The sequence below is a fragment of the Lactuca virosa genome, chromosome 7 (genome assembly GCF_052849685.1).
Source record: "Lactuca virosa cultivar CGN04683 chromosome 7, Lactuca_virosa_CGN04683_v6, whole genome shotgun sequence".
NCBI classification, from domain to species: Eukaryota; Viridiplantae; Streptophyta; class Magnoliopsida; order Asterales; family Asteraceae; genus Lactuca; species Lactuca virosa.
In genome coordinates this window covers 187,924,172-187,952,067 of record NC_136432.1, presented here as the reverse complement: position 1 = coordinate 187,952,067, position 27,896 = coordinate 187,924,172, and the positions used below count along the sequence as shown (strand labels likewise).

At 32.7% G+C, this 27,896-nt stretch overlaps 4 protein-coding genes and 1 non-coding gene across 5 annotated transcripts; 1 reads left to right on the top strand and 4 right to left on the bottom strand.

Annotated features, from left to right (window-relative positions):
• Positions 1-3,582: 3,582 nt before the first annotated feature.
• Positions 3,583-4,766, top strand: TK1A (Thymidine kinase). Its single transcript, XM_079058867.1, has 4 exons — positions 3,583-3,871; positions 3,994-4,138; positions 4,217-4,338; positions 4,425-4,766. Exons 1-4 carry the CDS (start codon positions 3,687-3,689, stop codon positions 4,630-4,632), a joined length of 660 nt encoding a protein of 219 aa, XP_078914993.1. The 5' UTR covers positions 3,583-3,686; the 3' UTR covers positions 4,633-4,766.
• Positions 4,767-5,546: 780 nt separating this feature from the next.
• LOC145125558 (Phototropic-responsive NPH3 family protein) lies at positions 5,547-8,961 on the bottom strand. The gene is made up of 4 exons (XM_079061004.1): positions 8,837-8,961; positions 8,667-8,736; positions 6,994-8,088; positions 5,547-6,293 (listed from the first exon to the last, which is right to left on the bottom strand). Exons 1-4 carry the CDS (start codon positions 8,935-8,937, stop codon positions 5,631-5,633), a joined length of 1,929 nt encoding a protein of 642 aa, XP_078917130.1. The 5' UTR covers positions 8,938-8,961; the 3' UTR covers positions 5,547-5,630.
• A 2,083-nt stretch (positions 8,962-11,044) lies between these two features.
• Positions 11,045-13,959, bottom strand: LOC145125149 (putative serine/threonine-protein kinase WNK11). Its single transcript, XM_079060638.1, has 3 exons — positions 13,826-13,959; positions 12,750-13,278; positions 11,045-11,719 (listed from the first exon to the last, which is right to left on the bottom strand). The coding sequence occupies exons 2-3, from the start codon at positions 13,251-13,253 to the stop codon at positions 11,333-11,335; spliced, it is 891 nt and encodes a 296-aa protein (XP_078916764.1). The 5' UTR covers positions 13,254-13,278; positions 13,826-13,959; the 3' UTR covers positions 11,045-11,332.
• A 4,221-nt stretch (positions 13,960-18,180) lies between these two features.
• On the bottom strand, positions 18,181-20,086 carry LOC145124628 (DGCR14-like protein). Its single transcript, XM_079060037.1, has one exon. It carries the CDS (start codon positions 19,848-19,850, stop codon positions 18,315-18,317), a length of 1,536 nt encoding a protein of 511 aa, XP_078916163.1. The 5' UTR covers positions 19,851-20,086; the 3' UTR covers positions 18,181-18,314.
• A 63-nt stretch (positions 20,087-20,149) lies between these two features.
• Positions 20,150-20,229, bottom strand: TRNAL-UAG (transfer RNA leucine (anticodon UAG)). The gene has a single exon. It is a non-coding gene; the product is annotated as a tRNA-Leu (tRNA).
• Between the last annotated feature and the right edge of the window lie 7,667 nt (positions 20,230-27,896).

Sequence of the window (27,896 nt, the reverse complement as noted above, 5' to 3'; positions counted from 1 at the left end):
AATGTTCAGTCTTATGTTAAGCATCGACGTTCGGTTGAAGATAAGCTACCTTAAGCATATGACTTAAAAATAAGCCTTTCAATGTTTCTCTACAAACATTTGATCGTTATTTCACGGGAACCCACACAAGCACTTCAAGCACTTCAGAGTAAGCAGTCCATTCCAAGCCGAGAACTCTTCACTTATCAGTTCAGTGAATTCTCGACTTGAATCTCTTCACGCTGATTTGGCGAAAGAAAGTGCTTTGAAGGAAGAACTTGCTCGCCAAACATCCATGGTTGAAGTACAGAAAGTGCAGCTAGCCCAAGCAGAAAAAGAAATTTCTTTGTTAAAGACCGAAAGAGCTGTTTTTCGCAGCTGTGTAGGGGATGTGAAGGATATGCTCACCAACATTCTTGGTGCTCATGATCCTATCCTCACTTTAACCATTCGGAATCATCTTACAACAAAACTTCTTCCCGCCCTTGCATTGTTACACGAGATGAAGGGTGTTTCGGAGAGATTGCTCAACCGAAGGTTAAGACTGAAACCGAAACTGCTCAACCGAAGGTCAAAGTTACAACCGAACTGAAGGATAATGTAGCTTCAGGTTCTGGTCGACAAGAAAAGCAAAAGGAGATTGATGATGATAGCAGTAACGAATCCGGTGAAACTATTGTTCAGGCTCTTAAGCGAAAGAAGAGAGATAAAGAGCTTGATGAAACCTTGAAGGTTGCAAGGGACGCAGAGGAGAGGGAAAGGAGAAACAAGGAAGAAGAAGAAGCCTTGAACTGCAAGAAGGCCTTGTTTCCCTTATGGACTAAAGAGGCACTTATCAATCAAGTTATAGAGTTTCCAAGTATTTATTGGTTGGAACCTGTTGCTTCTTTTGACTGTGATAATTCTAAGGACTCGCAGTTCGACATGCCAATCACACGAAAGGCATTCACGTTCCACTGCTTTGATTCGACTGCTGAGGTTCCTTTTCCTCATCTAAAGGTTGACCGAGAGCTTATTGATTTCTATCTGAAGTATGGACAACCTCAGTACTTGACATGGAGCGCACAGAAAATAATCACTGTCAAGGTACTAAAACCTACGTGTGCTGGGAGATTTGTAAATGTCAATTTCAAAATCACACGAGGTTCTGCAAACTCGGTGTCGATTATATCTCTAGCAGATCTTCTGAATCTAAATCCTCATGATTGGATTTTATTATTCAATATTCTGCTTACAAATCCGAGGGAATATGAACCAATTTTGGAACACTTGAAGAGGATGTTGGCTTCTTACATCCATGAGGTCGCAGCTATGGATCAAGAAATAGCGAAAGTAATGAACAAGAAACCGACCATCAAGCCAACATCGAAACCAGGAGATGTGAATAAGATGAAGATGGGCCAAATAGATTCAAAACATCTCACTGTGATGTTTACAAAAGGCGAAGCTCACAAATTTTTGTTCGCTCTTGTTGATAAACATTTATTTTCAACTGACTGCTTGGAGCACATCATCAACATTATACATCGGTGGTACATAACGTTCCGTCATCATTTGCTGGCTATTATTCCAAAGGTGTTCAAAACAATAAAGAAGACTTCTGCAGCTCAACCGAAGTGAGCTTTTGGTCCCATTGACGCAAATGAGAGATTGTTGAGTCTAATTGTGTTGCGTCTTGGGCTTTTTGTTTTGTATCCGGATTGGGCCTGTCCATCCGTGATTATCTAGTAGGGTTATACTATAAATATGCATGCATGTATGCGTTAGACCGTGTTGATTATTACGTTAATTGTTTTGTAACCCTAAACACCTCTACAGTTGAAGTTCTCAATCGAGCTCTTATGAGGTGTTGAAGTATTAATCATACGACATATTCAAAGCTATTCTTGTGTTCTTGATTACATTCTTAACTGTTTGCTTGCATAGAATCTAACGATCCTAAAAGAACATTGTTCTAACAATATTTTTTAATTGCACTTCTACAATCTTTTATTTGAGAAATCATGAACATATTAGGTTCTTGATTAGCTAATGTTTTATTATTACTCATTATACTTTGTCATAGAAATTGGGTTTTGTTAAAAGACAGCTTTTATTATAAAGTTTATATACTTTTAAATTGAAAAACTTGAACGGGATAGTTTTATTATTTAAATAAAAGATAGTTTTCAACTTTTCATACCTCTCTTATGCTAGAAGCTCTGTGATTTCTTCGGGTGTCGATATTTCCATTTTCCCTACGTCCTCCTGATTGGGAGTAATTGTTAGTACTAGATCTTTATGACGACTCCATACTTTCGAAATGCAAACAATTGCACAAAAAGATAGATCAAGAAAAACTTCTCTTATTTATAAACAAATTAAAGCCCAACTATTTTTACAATATTAATGTATAAACCCTATATTGTGGTTCACTCACTCATTGCTGAATTTTAAAAAGAATGCTTAAAGGCATTTGTATTTTTCGCTCTCATAAAAATGAACGCATAACTCTCTATTTATAGATCATAGAGAAGATCTCATAATGTCATTTTCTTCATGGCCGACGTTTCTCTCCTCTATCTAAAACATTATTAAAGTAGTAGACCGTTGTTTTATTGGACGCTTAAGTGTTTACAAAAGTAGCACTCAATCAGAGTTGTTCAAAAATTATGTTTTTATAAAAGGTAGTTTTTATTATAGAGTTTATATATTTTTATATTGAAAAACTTTAACGGAATAGTTTTGTTATTTATATAAACTATAATTTTCATACCTCACTTTTGCTAGCAACTCTCTGATTTCTTTGTCAATCATGTTATTGATCATTCATTCATCCCTACATCCTCCTGACCGCCGGTAATTGTTAGTACTAGATCTTTATCACGAACAAGCGATTGGATGTTCGAAATACAGGCAATTGCACAAAAAGATATATAAAGAAAAACTTCTCTATTTATAAACAAACTAAAACCCAAAGATTTTACAATTTTAATCTTTAAATCTTATATTGGGTTTCACTCACTCATTGCAGATTTGTAAACAGAATGCTTAAGACTTTCGTATTTTCGCTCTGATAAAAATGAAAGCATAACTCTCTATTTATAGACCATAAAAAGCATATGATATTGCCATTTTCCGCCATAGCTCACGTTTTCTCTCCATTATCTAAAACCTAGCATTCCATTAGTTGTTTGCTTTTGTCAGAGCATCTTCTGTAAAAATACTTTGTTTTTTTTTTTTAATTTATAGTTTTAATCGTCAAGTCATGTTTTATTTTGTTTTATGATATTAATTTTTTCGTTGTGTCATTTTTTATAACTTTATATGTATTTTTTTTATATGTTCTCCCGCGTTTAACGCGGATTATAATATAGTTTTTATATATTTTGTAAATTTCTTTACCTTTTTCAGTAATTTTTCCTTTTTGTAAATTATGTCAACCCAACTCATTAGATATGAACGTATTGAATCCTCTAAACCTAAGGGGAAAAATGGCATAAAGTAAAACTATAAGGGTCTTAAAAGAAACAACAGCAATACGCTCCCACTTTTTCAATATCTTCTGTCGTACTCTTCAGTCTTCCCTCCAATAAATTCATCTTGTTCCCAACCAAAATATTTCGAACTCCTCTTTTGATTCCCTCCAAACTTCAAAATCAAAATCAAAATCAAAATCCAGACCTCCATTAATTCATCGTCTATTTATACCTGATCAAGGAAACCGCATGTTTCACATCAATACAGTTCCCCAAAAGATGTCGCTAGCTCCTACTGTTAATCACAGTGATCGCGATCTAATGGCGCAGCCTCTTCGTCCTTCCGGCGAGATTCACGTTATCGTCGGGCCTATGTTCGCCGGTAAAACCACGGCTCTTCTTCGCCGGATCAAATCCGAAGGCACTAACGGCAGGTAATTGAAGTGTTCTTGTTTTGATCTACTCAATTGCTGCATCTTAATTTGATACGTTTAGGTCAGATCACACATGTATGTCGATGATCTACTCAATTGTTGCAACTTAAATGAATATACAGGAATATAGCGATGATAAAGTCGAGCAAGGATACCCGATACGCCATTAATTCAGTTGTAACACACGATGGGACGAAATACCCATGTTGGGCACTTCCTGATCTGTTGTCTTTCAAACAAAAATTTGGAGAAGAAGCTTATGAAAAGGTGGGTTTCCAGAAAATCTTTTAGATCAATTAAGCGAAATTCTATTTTAAATCCTCATATCCTTTGTGGGTATTGCAGCTGGATGTTATTGGAATCGATGAAGCACAGTTCTTTGATGATCTGTATGAATTTTGTTGTACAGCTGCTGATACTGATGGAAAAACTGTCATAGTTGCAGGTCTTGATGGTGATTACTTAAGGTACATTCCATAGCTAAATCATTATTCATTAATCATGTATTTGTCATCAATCATGATTTCTTTTTCTAATTACTTTCAATTTACAGAAGGAACTTTGGTCCAGTTCTTGATATTGTCCCACTTGCTGACACCATAACCAAATTAACAGCTCGATGCGAAGTATGCGGGAAAAAAGCTCATTTCACTTTCAGGAAGACGAAGGAGACAAAAACAGAACTTATAGGTGGGGCAGATATGTATATGCCTGTTTGTCGTCAACATTATGTTAATGGACAAATGGTGATCAAACACTAATACTGTTTTTTTAACGTTTCTATAGTTATTAAACATTAGTACCTTTTGATTTCGAATGTTGTTGATGTGTTTACAACTATGTTGTTGTTGTCTTGTGTGTGTATATATATGAGAAGTTAAAAGAATTATGCTCTTGTTTGATCTCTTTATTGTGTCAATATCTAGGAAAATCAAGAATAGCATTTGATTATTTTGATCATGGATTCATGTGGCATCTTTTTCTTATAAATGATGATGTGATAATATAAATGTTAAACAATCATACAACAAATACAAATGAGAAGGAACAATTTTCAAAGGATTTGAACTATACACCTGCCACATCATTGACAAATGTATAAATACATTTTTTAAATAGGTTTGAAAAAATAGCAATGCCAAAAAATAAAAGTAAATAAAAACTAGACAGTTTAACAACATTTAAAGTTTAGGAGAATAATAAGGTCGATACAAAATGCAAAAAGGCATATAGCCTAATTGGTAATGTATTCGCTTTGGGCAACTTTTTAGAGATTTTAGTTTTAGTTTTTAAGAAAAAAATTTGAAAAAAAAATTCCTTGGATAGGAAGAGTATTGAATTTTTATTTTAAATAAAAAGTTCCGATTCAAAAGTCATTTCAAATAACTTTTGGGTGCTTTTAATTTTTTGATTTTTATATTTTTACTTTTTCAAAAGTTAAATATACTTTTATCGAATATATATGCACAAATAAAGGATTTAACTTCTAGTTTCCAACTAATAACTTTGTTTTGCCAAAAGCGCCCTTTGTATATGAAAGGTTGAATCTCTAAATTATTTTTTCGTTTCATTTCTATTATCGCATCATCATTAAAAGTATGCCACATAATCAGACTGGTTAAACATTGTTATAATCGATAGATAATTATAAACAAGTTATACTATGACTTACCTATAAACCAAAAAAAAATATATTGGCCATATCGATAAAAGAAGCAAATTGCGTTGCTAAAAAGGGACATTTTTACACTGATTTTGGTCAAATGCTAGTTACACTTTGTTTTCTCTTGGGTTTTGTTCTACCAAACAAACTAAATCTTCTAAACACTTTAAGCAACCTACTAGCATACTTCCTTTGTGAAGCAAAATTCACTGTCCCTATACAATTAGTCACTTGACCAATTGGGGTTCTCCTTTTATTCATTGTTCTTCCCTCTAACTCGCCTTTTGTTGAAACCTGTCCACCTTTCTTGGACGTGTTTTGTAATTGAAGGGTTCTTTTCAATGTCATCAATTGTTGTTCAAGTGATTGAATTCTGAAACTTGTAGACTCATATTCTGTCTTGTGTAACTCGGGTTTTTGAGATGATAAATCTTTTTGTATCAAGAAACTGAGTGGTTTGTTTCTCGTGTCTTGTAAATCACATGGACTCTCTACAAGATTTTGGCTTTTTGAGTGTGCGTATCTTGAGCTTGTGAGACTTCCTGAAAAGTCTCCATTGTGTGTGTATCGAAAGGAGTCTGAACATTCTTTTAAGGCTTTGTGTGTGTTTAGTTGTTGAATGAAAAGTGCTTGGACTATTAACCGTAGAGGCATTAATTCGTTTTGCACGGCTTCCACACAAACTTCTTGTGATAGTTTTTGACAGTTGAGGTATCTGCATACCGTACTCTTTTCATCTTGTGACAATTCGGGATGCATCTGCAAAAAGAAAAAGAAAAAAAAAGTATCAATACGTATGTTTTTGTATATAATAAAAAAAAAATCAAGTAAACTATTTCTGAAAATGTTTATTTTCATGTAAGATGTAAATCAAGTATAAAAATAGTATGGTAAGATCATCTCCACTCAATTACACTATTTTTTTTTTGCACCAAAATGATCTAATATTTGATGTAAAGAAGGATGTTTGCAACCCATTACACCATTTTAACACCCAAAAGAAATATCTAAGATATATTTTATCACTTATATTATTTTTATAAAATATATTTATCTTAATTAGCTTTTTATGTTTGAAACATAAAAACTAAATTTAGTATATATATCATAAATTAATATCAAATTAAGTTATTATATATTATTACACGCAACAAAATGTTATCGATTATACCTATAATAAACTAAAAATATATAGAATTCAATGTTGATGAACTAAATTGTATAAAATGAAGTTTAACATCAAATTTGGTATAAATGAATATGATAACATATTTGGTGTTTTATATATGGTGTTTTACTATTCACTAGCACCAAAGAGCCCAATCCATTGGAATTGAAACTCCCACACTTTAAGACTTGAACACTTGACCATTTCTATAAGTATATCACACTATTTGCTACACCTTAAGGTCAAATTCAAGAAAATTATGATACCAAAAGTGAAAGTAAAGAAAGTTACCTGTAGAAAAATATCCAAAGCTTTATAAAGATGATCATGGTTTTGCCTACAAGATACGGGTACAATTTCAATGAGCTCCATAAATCTTTTCAACTCCATATTCATGTCACTAGCTACATGAGTAAGATATGAGTCCCATAATTCCGCAACAACAAAATTATAAGGTGAAGGACTATTATTTCCACACATGTTAAACAAAGCATAAGTCGAAAATATATTCTCTATTATCACCATCTCAATGCCACCTGTCCCACTTTCCGTTTCAAGAAAATCTTCAACTTGCGCCATATGTAACACCCCAGAAATCTGATTTTGTAACTTTAGAGTATACTCCTTGTCTAAATCAAGTTTTAACGATTTAGATAGCAAAATGAAATAAAACCCAACTGGAATTACCTTACTACCCTTTTCACCCATATTAAGCAAATCAAGAATCCCTTTTAGCAACATAGCTATATCTTCTTTCCTTCCATTTTCATCAGAAAGTATAGAGTTCGCATAGAATAATACAATCGGTGTAACGTATTTTTCTTTCATCCCTTGTCTTCTTAAAGACGCGATTACCCTTTTGAAATAACCAAACGGAAGGGCGATAAGGTCTTTTATCCACACATCTTGGCTCAAGATCTCTTGAACCATTTCATCACTCCATTTTTGAAAGCTTAAAGCTTCTAAAGTCACAACGGGTTGATCTCTTCTTCTTTCTGGATCAAGAATCTCCATGCAAGCCATGAAAGCTAAAGATTCAATACATCTACTCACAATCAAAAGCTCTTCAGCCCATGGGACAAGATTTTGACATTGTTGTAGGACAATTAATGTGTCTTCCCAACTTTGTAATACTACTTGGTTTAAATATATATCAAAACGTTCGCATAAGTTGCCTGAAGTGTATTCTTCAGTCATTTCTAGATATTCTGATGCACATCTTAATGCTGCAACATTAAAAGGGTCGACTAATGTGGATGATCCATAGATGAAAAGTGAGATCATTTCAAAAGCCTCGGGTCCACCTGGGAAGTTATCGGGTAACTTAATTTCGTTTGATTCGGTTAGTTTTCTGTTGAAGTATCCGCTTTTGGAGAATAAAGGATACTGTAAAAAAGATCATGAGAAATTTTGTTAAAAAAATTTTAGAATATAAAACTTTTGATAATTTTTTTTTATCTAATCATGATGTGACATTTAATAAATTGATTATCTTTTTGACTGAGCATAAGAGGACCACCAATTTCGTAATTAGTCGAATCATAATTTTTTTAAATGGTACCCACCACAAAAAGTTATATTGCAAAATTGTTCATGTCATTTAGCAAAGAAAAAGAAATAAATTAATTTATTTTTCTCAGCATTTTGTAGTAACAAGTAATTTTGTGAATTTTTGCAATCTCACAATTGACCCACTAAAACCTTAAAAAAATAAATCATTTTTTCGCAATAATATTACAAAATTGTTCATATTTTTCAAAAAAGATTGAAGCTTTTTTTGCAGCCTTTTATCGATAAAAAGTAATTTTATAATTCTTTCGTAATTTCACAATTGACTTGTTGCACAATAGGTAGCCAAATTGTGGTAAAGGTTAAAAAAGGTGGTTAATTTGTTAAATACAATATCATATGAAAGTCATTTTTATGATTACGAATTTATGATGATCCTTTTTTATCCAACTTACCTTGTGAAGATTGAAGATTCTGTTAGCAACATGGACACAAACTGAAGCGGGTAAGCCTGTTTCTTGACTCCTGATTCACGAACACAAAAAGGATATGATTGGAATTCAACAAAAGCAATGAAGAAAATAGATAAAGTTGTGATTTTTTGGCATATAATTTGATTACTTACCATGAAATGATCTTGATCTTGAGAAGGGCAGTGGCATTTGGAGAAGACAAAGGACTTGAAAGTATGGAAGCAGAAACAGAAGTAGAACCAGAAGCATTCATTTGTGAGTATGCAAAGCTTACAAACAAACTCAGAATTTAACCATCTTTTTTGAGTCTTTTAATGTTATAATTGCTTGATCCGGATTTTCTGATGTTATAAAAATGAAAATGGTACGGTGTTATTAGTTCTAGATTAATCCAGAAAACCAGATGATTTTAAAATGGATTTCAGCCGTTGGATGAGTGGGATTGTGTTGGTCAAAGTAGAATGCACACGTGTGTTAGTAGAAGAAATGGTGATTTTTTTAAGGTTTCGAAGTTTGTTTCTTGAATTTTGGGAAGGTTGAAAATGTGATCAAAGGGTGTTAATCTTAACCTTTTTAAACTTCTTACATGTGACGTTTTTGATAATCTATACACTTTTTGTGTCCTAATTCACCTACAAACCCCTCCAACTTGTTTTCTTTTGTTTTTATATTAGAGACTATTTTTTTTTCCTATTTAAAAATATATTTAGTTAGCTGAAAATTTAATTGTTATCTCTGTTAAATTGATAAGCTAGTTGCGGCATGTCAAACACAACCTAAATCTTATTTATTGGATAAATAAGTAATGATATTAGTCTCAATAAAATTTTATATACAAAAGGTACATTTCTTTTGTAGACCGAATAAACCGTTCTCTTTCATTATAAATATAACAACAATAATGATCAATATTAACATGAGATGAGTTGGAAGGAAAAAGAAGACAAATAAGTAAAAAGTTAACGTCTTGAAATATAAGTCAATGTTATTTATTTATTTATTTATTGTTTGTTTGTTTAAGTCATTGTGTACTGATTAAGAAAAAAAAAAGAAACATTCACGTATAACTGTTTATATTAAATGTTTAATATATTAAACTTATATTAAGTAAAAAAAAAATAAGTAACAACTAACAAGTTTTGTTAATATCTAACTTTATGCAAAACTCCTTAAAAATTTGGAGATTTTAATTGGTGAAATTTATTATTTTAAATTAAAATGAAGTGTGAAAGAAAGGAGATGAAGTGAATATGAAGTCTTTTGTGTGGATTGTAGCATAAGTTAACAACCAGGACGGCACGGCTCCTGAAATCCTCCTCTGACTTTTTAATTCCTTATTCTTTGCATTGTTTCCTCCCACACTACTCAATCCCCACAAATCATTTGGAAATTTTAATTTATTGTAGAGTAAATTACACTTTTAGTCCCTACAGTATAATGGTTGTTATGAGTTTAGTCCAATTTTTATTTTTATGTTTTCCATGGTAATATTTTGTCACGCTTTTGGTCACTAACCCTTGCACCATGTACTTTCAAATCATTAAGTACATATAAAATAACTATGTCACCCTTTTTGCTGTATTTTTTATCCCTATGGCATTGGTTTGTCACGTGTTTTGTCATGGACTCTTACACCACATAATTTCGGTTGTTAAATACATGTAAAATGACTATTTTTTTCTCTTCTTTGTATGCATTTTTTGTTGCTTATGTTATCCATGTGTCATATCATTTTGTCATGTTTTTGGTCGCTACCCTCACGTCCCACCATGTAGTTTTGGAAAGAAAATGCATGTAAAATGACTATTTTGTCCTCAGCTGCATCCTAAATTTCTTGCATTTTTTTTTTTATCATTTTGCAATGGTAAGATTCTAGTTGTTAAATACATATATAAAATAACTATTTTGTCCAATGTCATTTATATACCTAGATTTTGATTGCACTTTTATCCATGTGGTGTATCACTTTGTCATTGCCTTTTGTCTATAATCCTTTTGTCATTGCCTTTTGTCTATAATCCTCACGCCAGCCAAGCCGTTATAATGCATGTAAGCTAATTACTTTGTCCTCATTTCATACTCACTTTTGTTTGCATTTTAATCCCCACATTACCATTTTATCACACTTTTGATCCCTAAACCTCACACCATTTATTTTTAGCCGTTAGATTCATGTAAATAACTGTTTTTTCCCTCCATTATATAGTTGTTTTTCTTGCATTTTTCTCCATGGTGTTGGTACCACTTTTTACAATTTCACCTCATGCAATTTCATAAATTAAATGCATATAAAATGACTATTTTGCTATTTATTATATACACATTTTTTTAAATAAAACACAGAAAAATATGCTATAAACTTTTATAAGAATCAAAAGCACTTGAAACTTGAATGAATACAAGTACAAACCCCAACTTTATAAGCCCTAATTTCTAATAAAATCATTACATTCATGAATCAACCTCAAACCATTTTAAACCCTTCTTTCTCACGAACATAAAACAACTAATCGGATGTGAATCCAATACAAAAAATAAAAAATAAAAAAAATAAAAGAACACAATATTATACTTAATATATACACAACATAACAACATATATAACAAAAAAAGGTAAAACTGTATCCCGACAGACAGTCTATGTCACATCAAACACTACAATCACTCTCTTCACTATTAGCCTCCATAAGAAACGGATCCTTAAGGAGATCCGAGGCTGAGGGTCTGACCCGTGGTTGACCAATGCATCTTTCAATGAATGATTTTAGTTCAAGATCGGTTACTTTGTTAAATGCTTGAGGCATTACACCACTTGTAACCTTTCGGTATATTTTAGCAATACTGTCGCATTCGCTATAAGGTATTTCCATTGTGGCCATTTCTAGAAGACACATGCCAAATGAGTAAATGTCAACTAATTCGTTGTAGTCTTCTTCGTAAAGCTCAGGAGCCATGTACTCGGGTGTTCCTAGTAGTGTATGGGCGTTGTGGTTTTTTCCTACTACTGCTGCTAAACCTAGGTCACCGATTTTGACCTGAAAGTTTGTGTATGTATGTGAATATATGTATGTATGTGTATGTGTATATATGAGTATTTTTGTGTATGTATATACATATATGTATAGGTATTTGTATGTGTGTATGTATGTATACGTGTGCATGTATATCTGTATGTGTATATTTGTATATATGTATGTGTATCAATGTATGTATTTGGATGTGTATGTACGGAAGTATATGTATGTGTATGTAAGGAAGTATATGTATGTATCATGTATGTGTATGTACTATGTATCTGTATATGTAGGATATATGTGGAGTCTTTGGTTTACTCTCCAAAAGAGTCATTATGGAGAGAAAAAAACTCCAACATATATGCATGACTATGTGTGTAAACATTTGTATATACATGTATGCATGTATAAAGTGTGTATATATTAGTATTTTTGTGTGTGTACTATGTGTATGTATTTGTATACTTATACGTATATATCTATGTAGAGCAGATAAGCGATAATTTTATAATTATCCTTTAAAAATGTCGCTAATCATTCCCTGATGCTTGATTTTATAGTAGTGATCATGAAAATATTTTTTCTTCCTTCTGTAAGCCAAAAAGAAAAGAGAAATGAATATTTATAGCTATAGGTTCATAATATATATCACAAGCAAGTACTTTAGCAAAAAGTAAACTAATGCTTTTTTTTTTCTATCACTAACAAATACCATATGTTATTCAGTCTCACATTTCCATTAATTTCATTTCTAATGATGATCATGCTTAACACAGAATTAATGATGAACACACTTTCCGTCCCACAAAGAACTTTTGACCAAAAAAGCAAGTCATGTGCTAAATTATTATAATCCTTCATAATGTCATTAATTAAAGAAGAATTTACAGATCACCCATTTGATGTTAGACTTGTATTATTAATTCCGGTTAATGCTAGTTCATGGAGTTTAGATGCATCATATATATTCATATACCAAACTTAAAATGAGCTCCAATGATTTAAAAATGCATGAACAAATATAGAGCTTGAAATAAAAGAAAGTACTTACCTTTCCAATGTTTCCATTGATGAAGATGTTACTGCAATTAAGATCTCTATGAATGATACATGGCTCATGATTATGAAGATACTCCAAGCCTCTCAAAATCTGTCTTGACCAATTCTTCAATGCCTTCAATGAAACCCGTCTGTGTTTCTTCCTGTAATCCCTTAAATTACCTGAAGCACATGCCTCTGTGATGAAGTTCAAGGTGCTGTTTTTAGTATCCCTCCAGAAACTGTAAAGAACAATGATGTTTTCATTCTCTAATGTCTGTAACAGTTTGATTTCTGAAAAGAGTCTCTTGAGAACAGATGGATCTCCACCGAAGCTTCTTAGTTTTACTTGGTTCCATGCCACATCCCTTCCTTCTTCTTGATCAAATCCCCTGTACACCTTCTTCACTGCACCAGCGCCTAACAGATCACTGTATCTCCCAAATCTTCCTGATGGATCAACCTCAACGAACAGTTCTCTGTCTTGATCAGATGTCTCAGGATCTGCAGTTGGCATTGTTCGGAATTTTTTTTCTCTGAACCTGTGATTTCAAACAGAATCCGCCATATTTAGCTAAAAGTTCAAACACCGTGGTTTTTTCCAAAGCTGGTTAAAGAGATTGAACAGGCGTAATTGAGTCTCGTAAGTCGTATCATCTATCAGTTATCGACTCTAGCATTGTGAATTAAGCAAAATTAGTAATGATCCTATACAAACACGAATCATCTACAGTTAGTGTATTCATGAATTCAACATGAACAATAGTTGAACCTCTTCACCAACGAAGTAATCAACACCTTACTCGAACATTTGACATGAATTATCGATTGATCGTTACTCAAAGAGTCCTCGAGTATGATCACCGTTTACACAAATCCATTGTTAGCACTCAATCAAAGTGAATGAGTACAAAATTCAATCGAAACATCGAAATTCTAAGACCTAATTGAATGTATTCAGTGATATAATTACATCACATCAAGCTTTAGGGCTTTGAGAGTAGTCGTAGGAGAAAAGCAAATAATGATCACAAGAAGAGGAAGAAGAAACAACTGAAAAATTAATTCGTAAAACTGATAGTTAATTACCTCGACGAATGCAGAATCAACTAGAAGTTCTTCAAGATCTTCGATTTCTTTAAGTGTTCCAGAGATTACGCGAGCATGAGAGAAGGATGAATGGTTAACCGGCCATGGCTATATATGGGATTGCTTAATGAGGAGAACTACAGAGGTGCACGAGAAGATTATGTGCATTGACGTAGTGTAGTATTTTTTTAATAATATGACGTCGTTTTGGAATAAAATCTAAAGATAAGCTTTGAACGTTTTTCTAAAACAATATGGTGAGTCAAAATATAATGATGTTTGAAAATAGAAATTTATTTTGATTTTTAGAAAACGGTAAACTAGAATGAAATTAAATATTATTATCTTTTACTATCAATATAATAAAAAAGGGGTTTTGTTTTGTATTAAATATTAATAATAAAATTACACTTACTTATGTTTAAATTCCATACTTCTGTTACATTGAAATCACAAAATTCCAAATAATCATTTCTTTAGGTGTCGATATAAGAGTTCAATGAAAAAAGCAAAGCAAAATTCATGTGACACCCGTGCACACCATCCCACTTGAACACACTAATAATAACTTCCATGGTTTTGTTGTTGGCTAAAAAAGTGCTCCCAACAATACATTGAATCAAAATATCAACGAATCACACTAAAAACGACACCTCCCCCTCATATGCAAAATGTGACAATCTTGAGTTAATTGATATTTACACAGGTATCAAAAAAAGATTTGGAGTTAGAAGATATTTAATACAAACTTATGTAAAATGGTTTGTGATGGAGGTGAACATAGACATATATCTGTCTTAATTGTTTGAAACTGGAACTATCGGTTTTTGAAACTTTGAAATTGGAACTGGAACCGAAACTGATTTTAATGGAACTGTTTTTAGTTAAGTTTCATAAAATGCAATCATTAAAAACCATAAAACTAACCATCTATTATCAATTAAAAAGCATTTGTGAGTGTTTACTAATAAGTATTATTGATTCACGGACATAACAAATTGAAATTTAAGTTGAGTATTATTCTCAAATTAAAAATACTCAATGTTTTAAAAACCGGTTTGAACCGGCCGGTCGAACCGGTTAGACCGGGAACGTCGAGAGGGAGCGGTTCAACTATCACCCGTTTTATGTTGATCTCTAAACCGGATTGAACCGACCGGTTTTTAGAAAAATCTGGTTGAACCGGTCAAAATAAACTGGTTGAACCGGTTAAAACGAATAAAAACACATGGAAAAGAACCATTTCCATAATAAACTTTGGTGATTTTTTTCAAATCTATTTAGTTTTCTCTAAATAAAAAATATGGTAAACATTATAAAGTTTTTTTTTATGTTTTTGTATTCATCTAAAACTATATTTTGTTTCGGTATTATATTTTATTTTCTTTTTGACGTATATGAATTAATGTAAAACAATAAAACTTATGGTTATGTGTTATTTTAATGTATTTGGATTGATCTATAACTTATTTTTATGTATATATTTTTAATGTTTGAACTTGTAAACGTCAAATTCTTGATTTATATATGTATGTATGTGTAGAAAAATAGAAAAAAAGATGAAAATTATAGAAACCGGTTGACCCAGCGGTCGAACCGGAAACCGGTCATCATACCGGTTCAACTAAAAAAATGGTTTTTAAAACATTGAAAATACTTATATTTTTTGGCAACTTTGTTATGTATACCTTAAATATGAAACTGTATAAAAAAGAAAATTTTTAAAAGACCATCATGATGTTGTAACCATTGTTGATGCTTTACGTGTGTATATATATATATATATATATATATATATATATATATATATATATATATATATATATATATATATATATATATATATATATATATATTAACCACCTATGTCTCCACCGAGACTTGAACCCCTGACCTCTCATATGAGATGGTCACTCCATACCGCTAGGCCATTGGCCCTATAATAAATTGAAAATTAAATTTTTTATTTAACATAAATCCATGATTATATGTTGCTTGGTCTCTCAGATAATCCAAAACAAATGAGCCTTAAAACATCTACATTCTACAATGAAAGATTATATTATAGTTTATTTCTATTTCAATTAATCTTTGTTGAGGTTAATACCAACATTGTGAAGAGTTTTCTTTTATCCTCAACCTCTAAATCTTATATTGTGTTATCCCCATCTCAATATCATTTTCATTTGGCCCCTTCATCGTATTTTGAAATTTAATATTTTATTATATTTGACTAATTAATCCATTTTGTTAAATATATAATATAAAATTGAATATTTTTTATTGTTTTCTGAGAACTACATATTTGATCAACATCAAATATAACTTGCGTTTAAAAAAGATAACTTAGATTAGAGGCTATATAAAATAGGTGGGTCTACATATATAATTATTAAAAAAATAAATAAAACTTGTGCATTGAAGATGATATTTAGAGATAGGGTTTTCTTAAATAAAGTTAGTGGATATGGAAAAAATAACAGGCTATAAAAAGGGTTAACCATCCAAATTATAATTATCACTAAACTCTAACACAAATTCCCCCCCCCCCCCCCCCCCCCCCCCCCAAAAAAAAAATAATAAAAAAATAATAAAAAAACGATCATGGCTACTTCCTTTGTGAAAGTCTTCGCAACTAGAAAATGTGATACATATCAGAGACCTCTATTATCACACAAGTGGTTACGAAGTCCATTTGGGTTTTAAATTTAATCTATATGTAGGCATGTGATCATTACAAGAAATACAATAAACAAATAGAAAGAAAAAAGAAAGGTGCATAGGATTCGTCTTTAAGTAAAAGCAAGAAAGAAAGAAATGTAATCTTAAAACACATTTCCATCATATCTTGAAGCAAACTGTGAATATGAAAATTAAGAAACCTTTTTTTTGCTCATTTGAATGAACCCATGTGGAGTCATGTGATGATGTGAACCTTTTTTGGTGAACGTTTCTTGTAGAAATGCACTACGTAGACTACTGTATAAGCATAGAAATTGTGATCCCAACTTCTCTTTTGTTAACGCCTTAGTGAACATATATGTATAATTCTTGGTATAAAGGATCTCTCCTAATAACAATGTATTATTACTTGCTAATTCCATGATAAAAATAAATGATATATTAATATGAATGTGTTTTGTCTTGCTTGCATTGTGATTGTCACAATAAAGAGTAAAGAGCATTGCATATCCAATTCTTGTTTCATGCCCAAATAAATAGGAAGTTCTTGGGACATGTTTCTTATTAATAAATAAAAAACTAAATAAAATAAAACCAATAAATAATGAAATGAATGTTATCTTAGAAAATAAATTTTAATAATATAACTTGTATATAAACATACTTCATTTCATTCGGAATAAGTATTATATATTTTGCAAATATTTAAAAATATATCTAGACCTAAAATAAACTACAAAATAAAAAGAACTAGATACCATAACATATTAAAATATAATTATAAAAAATCATATTTCATTTTAAAAAGGTTAATTACTATTAAAAATCATATGAATAAAAGTAACTTATAGTTATATGAGAAAATTACAAAAATGGTCTCTATGATATGGCATAATAGGCATCTATAGTCTAACTTCAATAAATAGACAAACTTGGTCCTTGGATATTACAAACTTGGTCCCGGCGTCAGTCACTTGCCGTGTAATGTCCATCACGTGCATAGCATGTAAGGGTATTTTCGTCCTTTTATGTAGCCCGTTCAATTTGCCTTATATATCTTTTTTGCCCAATTTCACAGGAGAATACATATTTTTACCTCTTTTTCTTCATCGTCATCACTTCTTCTCCATCTCCAATTCCGACCTTTGGTTGCTGCCAACGCCACTATACCGCCATTATATCTCTCCCGTCAACCCAACCAATTATTCCTTCCCAAGTTTGTCCATTTTATTGAAGTTGGACTATAGGTGCCTATTATGCCATACCACAAGGACCATTTTGTAATTTTCTCTAGTTATATATCATTCCATTCCGCGAATCTATGAAAAAAAAAGGCACTCCTCCCTCGGTGGACTGAAAATCAACCCATGAAAAGGAATTACATTCCATAAGTAATGGTCAATTCCATTCTTTTATGGCAACCAAACATGATTTTTCACATTCCGTAGTAATACTCCATTCCATTCGCTCTTCAATGACTTTAGTACATACCAAAATATAACATCAAGATTTCTTCATTAAACACAAATCATGCTCAAGAAAAGATTGAAAGGGAATTTTAATGTTTCAATCTGATCTTCCCGAAATCAACAAGCTCAAAGAACAATTTAATACATTCTCGAGTAAACCCACATAGCAACCAAATTAGAAAAAGCATATTCAAATACACAACCTTTAAGAACATAAGAGAGAGTGATCATATATCAAACTTATGCAAACTTAGAGAGAATCACATGAGACTAAAAGTTGTATATCATTCAACAAAAATCTCAAATCATTGGTCAAAACAAAAAGTCAAAGATACATATTACCAAGGAGGATTGGAGCCTTCCCCAACAGATGGTGATCTTGAACTCATGCTACCATCTCTTCCTAACCTGGACACACTTCTTCCAGCTTTTGGTGTAGACAAACCAGGGCTTGATCCACGATAACTTGCACGAAGTGATTCATCAACATTTGAATTTGAAGATTTAGCAATTGCATTTCTCACAAATTTTTGGGCAGCAGGGGAAAGAGTTCGGGCACCTGGACTAGCACTGCCTCCTCTATGCAATGGTGGTTTCTTAAACATCTTAGACCTGTCCCTAAGTTTTCGGGCAGCTTCTCTTGATAAAGAATGAGCTTTTAAGTCTCTTGAAGGTGGAAGTGGGATCTTGAATTGAGGTCCATTACCACTACCACCAATGTCAATTGGAGTATCTTCTGGTTCTAATCTTAAAGGTGTTCCTTCAATTTCTCCCCATGTAATGAAAGGGGATTCATCTACACCTGGTGCAGGAGATGGAGTTCTAACAAAGGTATACCCGTTGTCTGATTTCTTGTTGGATTCAACGTAGAATGGATTTGGGGTTTTTCTTAAATCTTCTAAATCGTATCTTTTGAACTTGTCTCCATCTCTATCTGACATGGACCATTGAACTGGTGTCCCACCTGCTACAGGGTTGTAAAGAACAGATATGGGGTCGTCTTCTTTAGGCTTTGAATCCATCATCTTTCCATGGAAACGTGTGTTGGGTTTGCTGATTTCCTTTGTCATCCCTTTCAATCTTTCAGCCAATTCGTCTTGAGTTAATGGGGCTTCACCTCTATCGGCTGGATGATACATTAATAGATTCTTTGCAGTGTATTTCCAACCTTCTAATGTTGCTACTGGCTGATCGGATGTCCCGTATCCATCTGTGATCCTATCCTTTTTGGCATCCTCGATTAATGCTGTCTCTCGATTCTCACCTTCCAGTAGAAACGCATACCTTTCTCGTTTCTTTCTGTTAACCTTCTCGATGAGTTTGGAAAAACTATCGTTGTCTTCACTTGTATACTTTCTAAAAAACTCATCAAGTGTTAAAGAATCAGCGTCTACAGACCCATCTTCCTTAACAAGTTCCCTACCGGCATTCAAGAGCTCATCCTTCACAAAACTATCGGTACCAGGAGTCCTATCGAACTCCAACGGAGTGGTATTTCTAAAAAAAGTTGAACCAGGTGTCCGAATTTTACCTTCTGTATCCGTAACCGAAGCTTTCCCAGAGCGTCTCTCGATAATCTTCAACTGCGCATCACGGATTTGCATAGGATCACCGGTACGAGTAGCTTCCAGCCAATCAAGTCGGTCTCGGAGCTTAGGTATATCAGGGAAGAAGTCCCGCTCGATGATCTTCTCGATCGTAGCAACGTAGGTGTCCTCGTCGAGGACGGTGGAAGAAGCGCGTTTTCTAGGGTTTTTGGGGGTTGTGGTGAGTAACGAATTGGAGGATCCAACGCTTTGATGAATCGGTGTTTCAGAGACCGAAGGTGACGGAGAAGAGAGCCGACGGGGGGAGTGGCCTGGTGATAGCAACATGATTTAGGGTTTGAAGAGTTTGTGAAATTAGGGCAAATATATTTCTGTAAATTAGGGGTTTGGGGATGGCGATTTGTGCAAACAGCGGCAGAAAAGATGGAGGTCTTCGGAATCTATATATCGGCAAAAGAAGAACGCGGTTTTGTATACGGCGGTGGAGGGCGGCGATATGGCCAAAAATGCAAAAGAAATCAAATAATGATTGCGTCTGATCCCTTTCTTGATTGAAATCGGTGGTGTTCAGATTTTTAAATCGATTTTATTATTTTAATTCTTGAAAAAAAATATTAACATAAATATGACAGCTGTGGGATTTGAACCCACGCCCTTTCGGACCAGAGCCTAAATCTGGCGCCTTAGACCACTCGGCCAAACTGTCTTGATGGATATATTCCAGAGTTCAGGAACAAAGTAATTAGCATTTGTTGTTTTTCACATTCCGCATATCATGATAAGTAAACTTTTGACATTATTGAATCATTTTAAATAAAACAAAAAACGTGGATACTGGTACAAGAAACAAATATAATATATCTTTGTTATTCATGCTATTTCATCACAAATTTGATAGATTTATTGAAGATTATGGTTCCTTTTTTGACACATGGCATAAACAAATTATGATAACGATATACAAAGAACTTGTATTTGCAACATATCAGCTTTTGAAAAATGTTTAATATTAGAATAAAATATAATGGGGATTGACCCGAGACCGTTGGTTTAGACCGGAGTTGGATTGTTTAGTCTTAAATTGGTTAGGTTAAAGTTTCTTTTTTGTTAGGCCGATATGATCTGATGTGTATAATAGATGAAGAACAATATTATGTATTTCCTGTAGTGTCTAACTTGTTTTCACATAATCTATAAATAAAATTGTTAACATTAAGTGGAGGTTGTGAAGGGAGTTTAGTCTCTCGACACGATTTTAAGTGGAGTTCTAAGTATCTCCGACAAAATACATAAATTTATAAAACAAATGAATGACAATCAACAATTCTCCGAATGATTCAAATATCCATGTGACTATCTAAGAAATAATATTGAGGTTGATGATTAAGGGGGGACTATAAACATCACTAGGCTAGATAGAAGAAGACGGATTGAGAAAAAATTGTCAAGTGGGTCCATTTTGACTATATGGAATGATATTGTCATTCGGAAAGTGAATATTCTAGTGGGAAAATTAGATTAGATAGATTACCAAGCAGAAGAAACCTTGACCAGCGGAGTATTGATATTCCGAGTACTTTATGCCCCATTTGTAATTTGGAAGCGGAGCAATTGGATCACATGTTCATTAGATGTGAGGTGGCTGCTAGAACTTGGAATATAATTTTCAAATGGTTAGAAATTCACGGCAATTCTTTTGATTGTATTAATTCTTTATTTGATCAAGTGAGCGCGTTCTGAGACATTGTCATTAAGAGAAGAGTGATAGCTACGGTGGTTAACACTACTCTTTAGTTCTTTTGGAGGTTTTGTATTGACGTCATTTATAAGGATGGTAAGATAAGGAAAGATATTATTTTTAACTCTATTAGAGAGTTTTCCGTTCTCTGGATTAGCAATAGATCTAAACAAGTCTTTGTTAATTGGAATTGTTGGTTACAATTTTCTCTAAACAACTTGTAACTCTCTTTTTGTCTCTAGTGTTTTGCTAGAGTTTTTGTTTATATATTTTTTTGTTGCTGACAGTTTCAAAAAAAACAAACAAACAAAAACTCACTATATTATACGGAATACATGCGTGAGCTGCTCGTGAAAGGCTTGACACGGCCAAGTCACGCGTGAGATGCCAAGGAACACCGTCCCCAACCTACATAAGTGGTTGAGGATCTCTTAGGATTTATTTATTGTCGCTTTTCTAAATGCCAAAAATTGTTAATAAATCTCTTGAGACATTTAGATCGGTTTTTTTAGGGCAGAGGATTGTGAGCGAAATCTCCATTGGGTGAAATGGGATATTGTCTTGGCTAGCAAAATAAGGTAGGGTGGGAATTGATTTTTGTAGATTTGTTTAATAAGGCTCTTGTTTTCGAATGGAAGTGGAAATTCTTAAATAATTCGAACGACTTATGGTGCATGGTCTTTCTAACATCCAAATTTTCAAACCAATTTTTTTTTTCATTTTTACATCCATAGAAAACAGTTTTCATAAAAACCATCCCAAGAAAACTCATGATGCCAAATAAAATTTCACATCAAAATATCAGAGTGTCCCAAAATATCCAATAACAAAATCTCCCATTGAATGTGTACAATCAAGCATTTGCCTTCCTGCGATCCTTAAAAGTACCTGAAACACATTTATTGAACAACTGCAAGCACAAAGCATAATGAGTTTCCCATAATATCACATAAAACACAACACATAAAGCAGTTATGAGTTATCAGCAACCCTGGAGACTACCCGAAGTCTCAGTGGGCAAACAATACGCCATGTGGGTTATCAGCAACCCTGGAGAATACCCGAAGTCTCAGTACATATAAACAACACAAACATAGTAATAACATTTAGACCCAGCTGGTCATCATATATATATATATATATATATATATATATATATATATATATATATATATATATATATATATATATATATATATAGAGAGAGAGAGAGAGCTAGGTTCAAATGTTTTCAACAAGTATTGTATACCTCTAACAACCAATCAGAATTAAGCAAAAATAAATTCAATAATAAATCAGAAAATGGTATAATAGTAATCTTGGCTACATTTAATTTTGGTAAATATTTAAAATATTTAATGTCCAGGGAAAGTAGTTTGTTAACCCTAGAAAAACACTCACCATTCGTCCTTAAATTGCTTCTTCAATCTTCACCATCGACTCCTTCATGATACCAGGAGAAGAAACCCACCATGGCAACCATCATCTCCACTATCAATCATCAAGTTTCTAGACCCATGACTACGGATAAATTTATTCTCCAATCAGCCTGTAAGTTTCTTTTTCTTCTATTGAACTCGTTTTTTTATTTAATCGATTTTATGTATTTGGTTTTGGATAAATGATTTTGTGAACGACATTTCTGAAAAATCGATGATTGCAATCTGTTTGGATGTATTTCTTTGCATTTTATTTGAACCAAGCTGGTAAGTCCTTTCCAATTAAGATCTCCCAGTTCTGAAAATTCACTAGTGGAATCGGATATACGTTCTCTTAATTCAAGTTTGGTATAGCTGCATTTGATTTCTGATTATCTCAACATCTGTAATCGATTTCTATCGATTTCCCATGATATCATGAATCTTTCTCCTGCTTTCGGTTCAATTTCTGGTGTTATGAAGGTGTTTGGTGTTTAATACAACTTGTTGAAGGTGTTTGCCATTATATTTCAAGGTAAAGCTAGTATAATTTGATAATGCACAGAACGTGTTTGATAAAATGCATAAGAGATGTTTCAAGCCAAATTCTCAAGAAATTACTAATTCCATATTTAAAACATAGTTTCTAGTAATCTTAGACATGGATTATGTTATATTCTATGTATTCTGCCATATTCTATGTATTCTATGTATTTTGTCAAAATGTATTCTATGTATTCTGTCATATTCTGTGAGAATGTATTCTGTCATATAACATGTATTCTGTCAGAATTACTAGTAACATATATTTTATGCAATATGTATTATGTCATATAACATGCATGCTGCCCTCTAAATGTTCGATGAAATGCCTATATATAAGACTCCATCTTTTCATTGCAGTTTTAGGATTACATGATTGTATTGCATATATTATACGCATATTGGTTTTTAACATTTTTTATGATTTCTTTGTCTATTTATAAGGATCATGGTATTTGTTGATACACACCTAGCACCCATATTATTATTCTAACTTCATTAATTGTTTTAGATGAATTTTGGCTTGTTTGATGATAATGCCTAACAATTGTTTGTTGAAATGCCTGAAAGAGAATTTAACGAATTTAACCTTGTGGTATGCATTCTGTCAGAATTACTAGCAACACATGTTTTATGTAATTGTTTAAAAAGGTAATTAATTTGTCTGTGTATTATGTTGGTTCAATTTGTGATTTTGAATTCCAATTTCTATACTCCTTCGTTATTGTATATTTGGAATCTAAAATTGTATTAGCAGTAAATACGATACTTTTGAACGTATTATATGTATTCTATCAGAATGTATTCTGCCAGAATAAAATCTATGTATTCTGCTAGAATGTATTCTATGTATTCCACCAGAATATATAAAGTGATAGTTAATTGCAAGTAAATGTTTTTAACCATTATTAGTTTTTATTGTATTTGTGATAAGAATGGCTGGAAGAATGCGTTGAAGACCTAATAGGGATCACTTGAAGAATGAATAAAGTTTGATCATACTCACAATTTAAGAATGTTGTTATTTTTAAGAATTTTATTCATTTTTGTTGATATTCTTTTAGAATATGTATAATAATATTAAAATGTATAAGACTTTTATTCTGTAAGAATATATGTATGAATTTGTATTTAAGTTCGGATGTATAAGAATATATTAGAATGTTGTTATTTTTCAACCCCGGATTCAAGAATTTTGTTATTCTTCAATAATATTCTAATAAAATAAAATTCTAAAAGAACATCTTTCTAACAAAAAAATATTCTGACAGAATAAAATCGGTTATGTTTACAAAGTAAGTTAAAATTAAAATTGAATTAATTAAAAAAAATCAGATTTTTTAAATTAGGATAATTAATTATCCCTAAAAATCCGAAAAATTCCTTTTATAAATGTAGTTAATTGTCCAAAATACCCTTTTGCTAAAAATTGTGTGATTATATGGTACATGCTATCCTATTGTAGTATCATACACTCTCAAATCATATCCATTGATTAATTCCATTCGTTGGTCCAGATCTGTGCATTCTGGCACACAATAGTTAGTAAAAACAAAATAACCTAAGCCTATATATATATATATATATATACGCACACAATTATTCTACCATACAGGTAAGAATAAGTGAGGAGAATCACCTGGTACTGATGATTGATACTACTCACACATGAATCGCCATAACTAAACTTCACCTAATTAAATACACCAATTAACCCTAATTAATAATTAAGGTATTTACACATACACACACACACACACACTAAACCCAGACAAGTCTATTCCACACCTAGAGGAAAAGACCGCTTTGCCCCTACAAAACCCCTCACAATCCATCTAAGACACAAATTGTCCAAGTCAACGAAAGTCAACATAAGTTAACGGTCTCCCATGACCAGTACGTTGGGCTTAATCACTCTACACGAGACGTAGAACGCAAGGCAGGAGGGACGGGCTCGAATCTGGCTACGTTGGGCGTAGCCAGGCGTACACTCAGAGTACCTAAGCTGATCTCAACACTTCTCATGCAAACGTCTTAATCATTAAGACATCCATTCCAAACATAGATCTGGCCCCTAAAGAACTTCTTAAGATATAAAGTCTCCGACTTTAAGCCTTTGCACGGCTACAAAGAGCTAAAGCCCAAAAACCCTAACTTCTTACTTCATTAAAATTCCATATCTCTTGCATGGAGGAAAATGAATGATCAATATAACATTTTTATGACTTTAGACATCTTAGAATGTCTGAAAGGACGACTTAATAGCTCTGGAGTACTCCATACTCATAAAGATCAAAGACTTGTTGTTATTGTATAGTATCACAAAATACTCCTATAGTATTTTAAACTTTATGTTTAGTTCTAGTACTACTTTATATACTGAGTTGGTAAGTTTTAGACTTGTTGCAACACCACAATCACTCCCAAACACATGTTGGCCATATCTCAAATAAATATAGTTGATCAGGCTATATTTATCCCAGATATGATTACATAACTGCCTAGGTTTGACTGTAGTGTCCAACCTCTAAATACTTCTGTTTTATTCTTCTTGTAATACTTGTTCTAGTATGTATGTACGTATGTTCGTATACTTCTCATAAAATACTTTATATTTTAAAAGTATACTTTTAGTCAGAGCACTTCGGCCCCTTTGTATTTATAGTTGTATATCTTCTTATGGGTTGATATACTGAGTTCACTATAAACAATGCTCTGATACCAATCTGTCTGTCACACCCCAAAACCAAGAACGGCGGAAACATTCGGGGGCGGAGGACGTCATGTACAGTATCACAACAATGAATAGTAGTAAACAAGCAACAACATCATCCATTGCATTAATAATATAATTTTAGTACAAGGGTGTTCTGTCAAGTTAAATAGACACCAAAATATAAATCAAAATGAAAGATGAGTCTTGAACGAGCTCCATCTTCACTTAGCCCTGCATCGGTACCTGTCTACTGGTGACCTGAAGATACAAGTTATTTTGAAAGTGTAGATCAGCTTTATAGCTGGTGAGATCATAAGTATTTTAATGTATGTATTTGTAAGAAAGTATTTGTAAGTATGTGAAGTGTAAGTATGTAAAAACTCGTGAATGTTTGTAAAAGGTTTGAATCTCCTAGAAAACCCTATGTTTCCTACTAAAAGTAGCCTTCTACCAAGGCATCTAGTATCTATGTGTGTGTCTCTTGTAAGAGTATGTATTTTCCCAAATCTGACTATCATTTACCAAAAATATAGTTTTACATTACTGTATATTGTGTGAAGATCACAAAGTGAATGCAATGGGAAAATGAAATAGTACTGTAGTGTTGTATTAAGTAACTACTGCTGTACTAACTACCTTAAACCAATTGTAATTTAAAGTACCATGTGATCGGCCTGTATCCTGCTACCGACTCTATAGAAAAACGACGATGTAAGACGTCGTAAGAAATGACGTTTGGCACCCGTAGACTTGCAAGTCCCACTGTAGCGAGCAGCAAGGTGTAGGATAGTTAATCCAGTATAGATCTATACACAAACTCATACGCTCCCCACTTAAGGAGATTCTGGATACAAAGCGGTCATGACAGGTAGTGTCATGCCCCGTTACGTGGCTCACATAAATGTAATAATGTTCTAGTATATGTATGTGCTAGCTGTATTGTGTGTTCTCTCCCTGTCTAGCATGTATTGTTTGTTTCTCATCATAGTATTCTATTGTTTGTTTCTCATCATAGTATCTATTGTTTGTTTCTCATCATAGTATCTATTGTTTGTTTCCCATCATAGTATCTATTGTTTGTTTCTCATCACAGTATCTATTGTTTGTTTCTCATCATAGTATCTATTGTTTGTTTCTCATCATAGTATCTATTGTTTGTTTGTTATTGACTCATGTATGAACTGACTCATTGTATGTTTCACTGTTCTAGTAATAGTATTAGTAACTTCCTAAACTACGCCTATTGTAGCTTACTAGTAATGTTGTTTGAATGAATGAGCATGTGTGTATACCCTTGCTACCCAAAGGTATTGAACTGAATGAAAGAAGGAACCTTTATACCTATATACATATACATGATATATAACTAGGATTCAAATGACCTTCGGACAAATAACCGATACCCTAAGTCCACAACCAAACGAGGAACAGGAGGTAAGGTGAGTTATCAGTCCTAAGTCCTTTCAATCCTACTTATATAACTATATCTATAAAGGTATACATTTAACAAAATATAAGTGTAAAAGAGTTTAAGTAAAAGTATTTGACATGTAAAAGAGTTTGTAAAACAGTTTGGTAACACGGTTTGAAAAGTAAGAAATCCACTTGTTTGGTAGTTATTAATCACATGTGATTGATATAATAACTATAATAGTTCAACTTGTATCCCCCCATAAAAGCATTTAAAAACATTTAAAAGGTTAATTAAGGGGTATGAACTCACCTGTAGTGAGTGGTTTGGATGAACGGATTGTATAGGATGCTAAGTGTCAAGTGAAGACTTGAGCACACACAAGGATCCTAGTTAACATATAATGACACATATATGTATCCAATTAGTTATAAAACAACTAATTAACCAAGTTGAGACATCCTAAGACATGTAAAACACTTGATTTAAGTGCTATAAGTCCTATGGATTGCATCTAAGGGTTGTAGGACTTGGCTATTGAGTTTAG

Excerpts from the sequence above, each read along its gene's own strand:
- TK1A (XM_079058867.1), top strand. The coding sequence starts at position 3,687 with ATGTTTCACATCAATACAGTTCCCCAAAAGATGTCGCTAGCTCCTACT. Across the intron at positions 3,872-3,993 it reads TCCGAAGGCACTAACGGCAG|GAATATAGCGATGATAAAGT; the intron begins GTAATTGAAGTG and ends ATGAATATACAG. Across the intron at positions 4,139-4,216 it reads GAGAAGAAGCTTATGAAAAG|CTGGATGTTATTGGAATCGA; the intron begins GTGGGTTTCCAG and ends TGGGTATTGCAG.
- LOC145125149 (XM_079060638.1), bottom strand. The coding sequence starts at position 13,253 with ATGCCAACTGCAGATCCTGAGACATCTGATCAAGACAGAGAACTGTTC. Across the intron at positions 11,720-12,749 it reads TCAATGGAAACATTGGAAAG|GTCAAAATCGGTGACCTAGG; the intron begins GTAAGTACTTTC and ends ACAAACTTTCAG.
- LOC145125558 (XM_079061004.1), bottom strand. The coding sequence starts at position 8,937 with ATGAATGCTTCTGGTTCTACTTCTGTTTCTGCTTCCATACTTTCAAGT. Across the intron at positions 8,737-8,836 it reads AAGATCAAGATCATTTCATG|GAGTCAAGAAACAGGCTTAC; the intron begins GTAAGTAATCAA and ends TTCGTGAATCAG. Across the intron at positions 6,294-6,993 it reads CTTTGGATATTTTTCTACAG|ATGCATCCCGAATTGTCACA; the intron begins GTAACTTTCTTT and ends TTCTTTTTGCAG.
- LOC145124628 (XM_079060037.1), bottom strand. The coding sequence starts at position 19,850 with ATGTTGCTATCACCAGGCCACTCCCCCCGTCGGCTCTCTTCTCCGTCA.